Below are 3,099 nucleotides of genomic sequence, written 5' to 3'. Positions count from 1 at the left end.
TAGAGTCATTTTAGACTATATGTATTGAGATTGTCTCTCAGTCAGAATATTACATTGGTTCACATCACATCTGGCTTCTTTTAACCATAACCCCAACTGATTTCTCTGATTTCAGCTGGGTTGGCTCAATGTAACAAACTTTATTGAAAGGAAAAGGAAAAAAAATCTGATTTCAGATTGATTAAAGTCAATTTGCTGATCGTAGTCAAGCAAGAAATGTTATTAATTCCTGAATTCCAACAAAAAATCCCTCCTTCATAGATGCTGAAGCCCTCGAGCTTCAGGTTCTTGCAGCATCCTGCACATATTTACAACAAACAACTCAGATTCACATATTTTGATAGACTTCCTCTTCCTGTCTGTCACCTCAACCAGACTGTTTCCAGACTGGGTCATGTTAGATTATCTAGACAGATGTTTAGTAACCACACAGTATTTCTACCTCTGCAATTTTGTGTTCCACAAATTCATTTAACACAAAAGTCTTAATCAGGGTATTCACTTTTCATTTCAGTTTTTCTCTTTTTTTCTGTCATTGTTTATTAAATTTAGTTTATTTCAATTGTGTTTCTCCTTGTAAATGATCAGGACGCTAGCATCAACTAGCTAGCCGGTCGTCACGGCAAAGCTACAAGAGCGTCTCTCAGCATGGGCCCGAAAAAAGTTCTGTCAGCCGAGGAAGGAGACGATATTAAGAAGTCGCTGGAGTTTATGACAGAGGAGATTTCTACTGTCAAACTGCAGCAGAAAGCCATCCTGGACCTGGTCGAGGAAGTTAAGGCTCTCCGCATCCAGAACGCCGAGAAGGATCGGCGGCTGGCGTACCTGGAGAACAGAGTGGCGGATTTGGAGCAGTACACCCGGATGAACGATGTTATCATCACGGGGCTTCGCATCAAACCCCGGTCATACGCCCGGGCGGTCGCCACTGACAATGTAGGAGGGCCAGGAGAGGAAGATGTCAACTCCACGGAGCATCAAGTGGTTACCTTTCTACGGTCCAAAGGTGTGGAAGTGGATTATAACAACATTGAGGCTTGCCACCCTCTACCCCGAAAAAATGACAGTGACAAACCAGCCATCATTGTGAGATTTGCAAACAGAAAACAGAAAACAGCATTGTTAAAACAAGGAAAGAAACTGAAAGGATCCGATGTCTTCATGAACGAACATCTGATAAAAAGAAATGCGGACATTGCCAGGAAAGCACGTTACTTGAAGAAACAGGGAAAAATTCAAAATACATGGACCACCAACTGCAAAGTATTCATTAAACTCAATGGAACACCGGAACAAGCCAAAGTGTTGGTCATCAGAAATATGGAAGAGCTGGACAAATACTGAGGTCAACTTACTCTGGAGGTATGAATACACATGTGACGTGACACACAACACAACACATGGCACAGTCCAAAAGAACTTCATCTGCATCCGGCAACAATATCAACATAACTCATTGGAATTCTCTTTATGATAATCTGGAACTGAGAACATTTCGATACACAGACCATAATGTTCTAGACTTAGAAAAGGATATAGACCCGGAAAATAATTTCTTCTACAACATCAGCTGTAACTGCTGCTACTTCACTGATGAACAGTTTAAGCACACCATCAACACGGAAAATAAATTATCAATAATCCATTTTAATAGCAGAAGTCTGTATGCCAACTTCAACAATATAAAGGAATATCTAAATGAGTTGACAAATCCATTTGGAATTATTGCCATTTCTGAAACATGGATCAATGCGGAGAAAGGAATGGACTTTGGACTGGAGGGATATGAAGTGAATTTTGTAAATAGAAGGAACAAGAGTGGAGGGGGAGTAGCTGTGTATGTGGATAAAAACCTAAACTACAAGGTGGTAGAAAGTATGACAACTGTAATTGATAATTTACTAGAATGTATAACAATTGAAATTTATAAGGAAAAAGAAAAAAATGTAATAATTAGCTGTATATATAGAACACCTGGCTCTAGTATTCAAGTATTTAATGACTTCATAGAGGAAATATTCTCTAAAACAAATCAAAAAGTTATGTTTATCTGTGGTGATTTTAATATTGACCTGTTGAATCCAAAAAAGCATAAAATGAGCGACGAATTCCTAAACACTATGTACAGTTTGAGTTTACATCCTAAAATAACCAGGCCTAGCAGAATTACACCACATTGTGCCACCTTACTCGACAATATTTTCACTAACAATATGGAAAACAACATTGTGAGCGGATTATTAATTAATGACATCAGTGATCACCTACCAGTTTTTGCAGTTTATGACACTAATTATAAGAAAAATCAGCATGAAGAACAACTGAGATACAGACGTGTAAGGACGGAAGAAACGATGACTGCATTTAAGAACGATCTATTAAATCAGGACTGGGACAATGTGTACAAAGAAGCTGATATTGATATTGCATATGGCATATTTTTAAGAATATTCATGGAGTTGTACGATAAAAACTGTCCAACAATAAAATACAACAGAAAGCACAAATATTCAGATAGACCATGGCTCACTAAGGGTTTACAAAATGCATGTAAAAAGAAAAATACACTCTATAGGGAATACCTAAAACAAAGAACAAAAGATGCTGAAAATAAATATAAAAAATTCAAAAATAAGTTGACCAATATTATACGTGTATGTAGAAAGGAGTATTATAGTAAAATATTGAACAACAATAAACATAATATGAAAGGAATATGGGATGTTTTAAACGGTATCATTAAAAATAATTCTGGACAACAAAGTTATCCACAATACTTTATCGATAATGGCAATATTATGGAAAACACTGCTGATAAGGTCAACAGCTTTAATCATTATTTTGTAAATATTGGACCAAAACTGGCAGAACAAATTCCTGAGTCACTGCCATCAGTAGACTGTAGTGAAAACCTGATTGATAGGAACCCTAACTCAATGTTCCTCACATCAGTGGAGGAAAAAGAAATAATTGACATTGTACACATGTGTAAATATAAAACATCTACTGATTGTAATGATATTGACATGAAAATCGTCAAGAAGGTCATTGAAGGAATTGTAGGACCTCTAACATATATTTGCAACTTATCATTTCAGA

At 36.7% G+C, this 3,099-nt stretch overlaps 1 protein-coding gene across 1 annotated transcript; it reads left to right on the top strand.

The window, feature by feature from the left end:
• Positions 1–638: 638 nt before the first annotated feature.
• Positions 639–1,470, top strand: LOC147310014 (uncharacterized). The gene has a single exon (XM_086269810.1). The coding sequence runs from the start codon at positions 649–651 to the stop codon at positions 1,342–1,344; it is 696 nt and encodes a 231-aa protein (XP_086125936.1). The 5' UTR covers positions 639–648; the 3' UTR covers positions 1,345–1,470.
• The last annotated feature ends 1,629 nt before the right edge of the window (positions 1,471–3,099 follow it).

Source organism: Aulonocara sp. 'chitande type north' Nkhata Bay, linkage group LG17 (genome assembly GCF_057382095.1).
Source record: "Aulonocara sp. 'chitande type north' Nkhata Bay isolate Kocher_YH1m ecotype deep benthic linkage group LG17, A_spYH_male_GT1.1, whole genome shotgun sequence".
NCBI lineage: Eukaryota > Metazoa > Chordata > Actinopteri > Cichliformes > Cichlidae > Aulonocara > Aulonocara sp. 'chitande type north' Nkhata Bay.
This window is presented reverse-complemented; position numbering and strand designations above follow the sequence as displayed.

What these genes read in the sequence shown, in the direction of transcription:
- LOC147310014 (XM_086269810.1), top strand. Translation starts at nt 649, where the DNA reads ATGGGCCCGAAAAAAGTTCTGTCAGCCGAGGAAGGAGACGATATTAAG.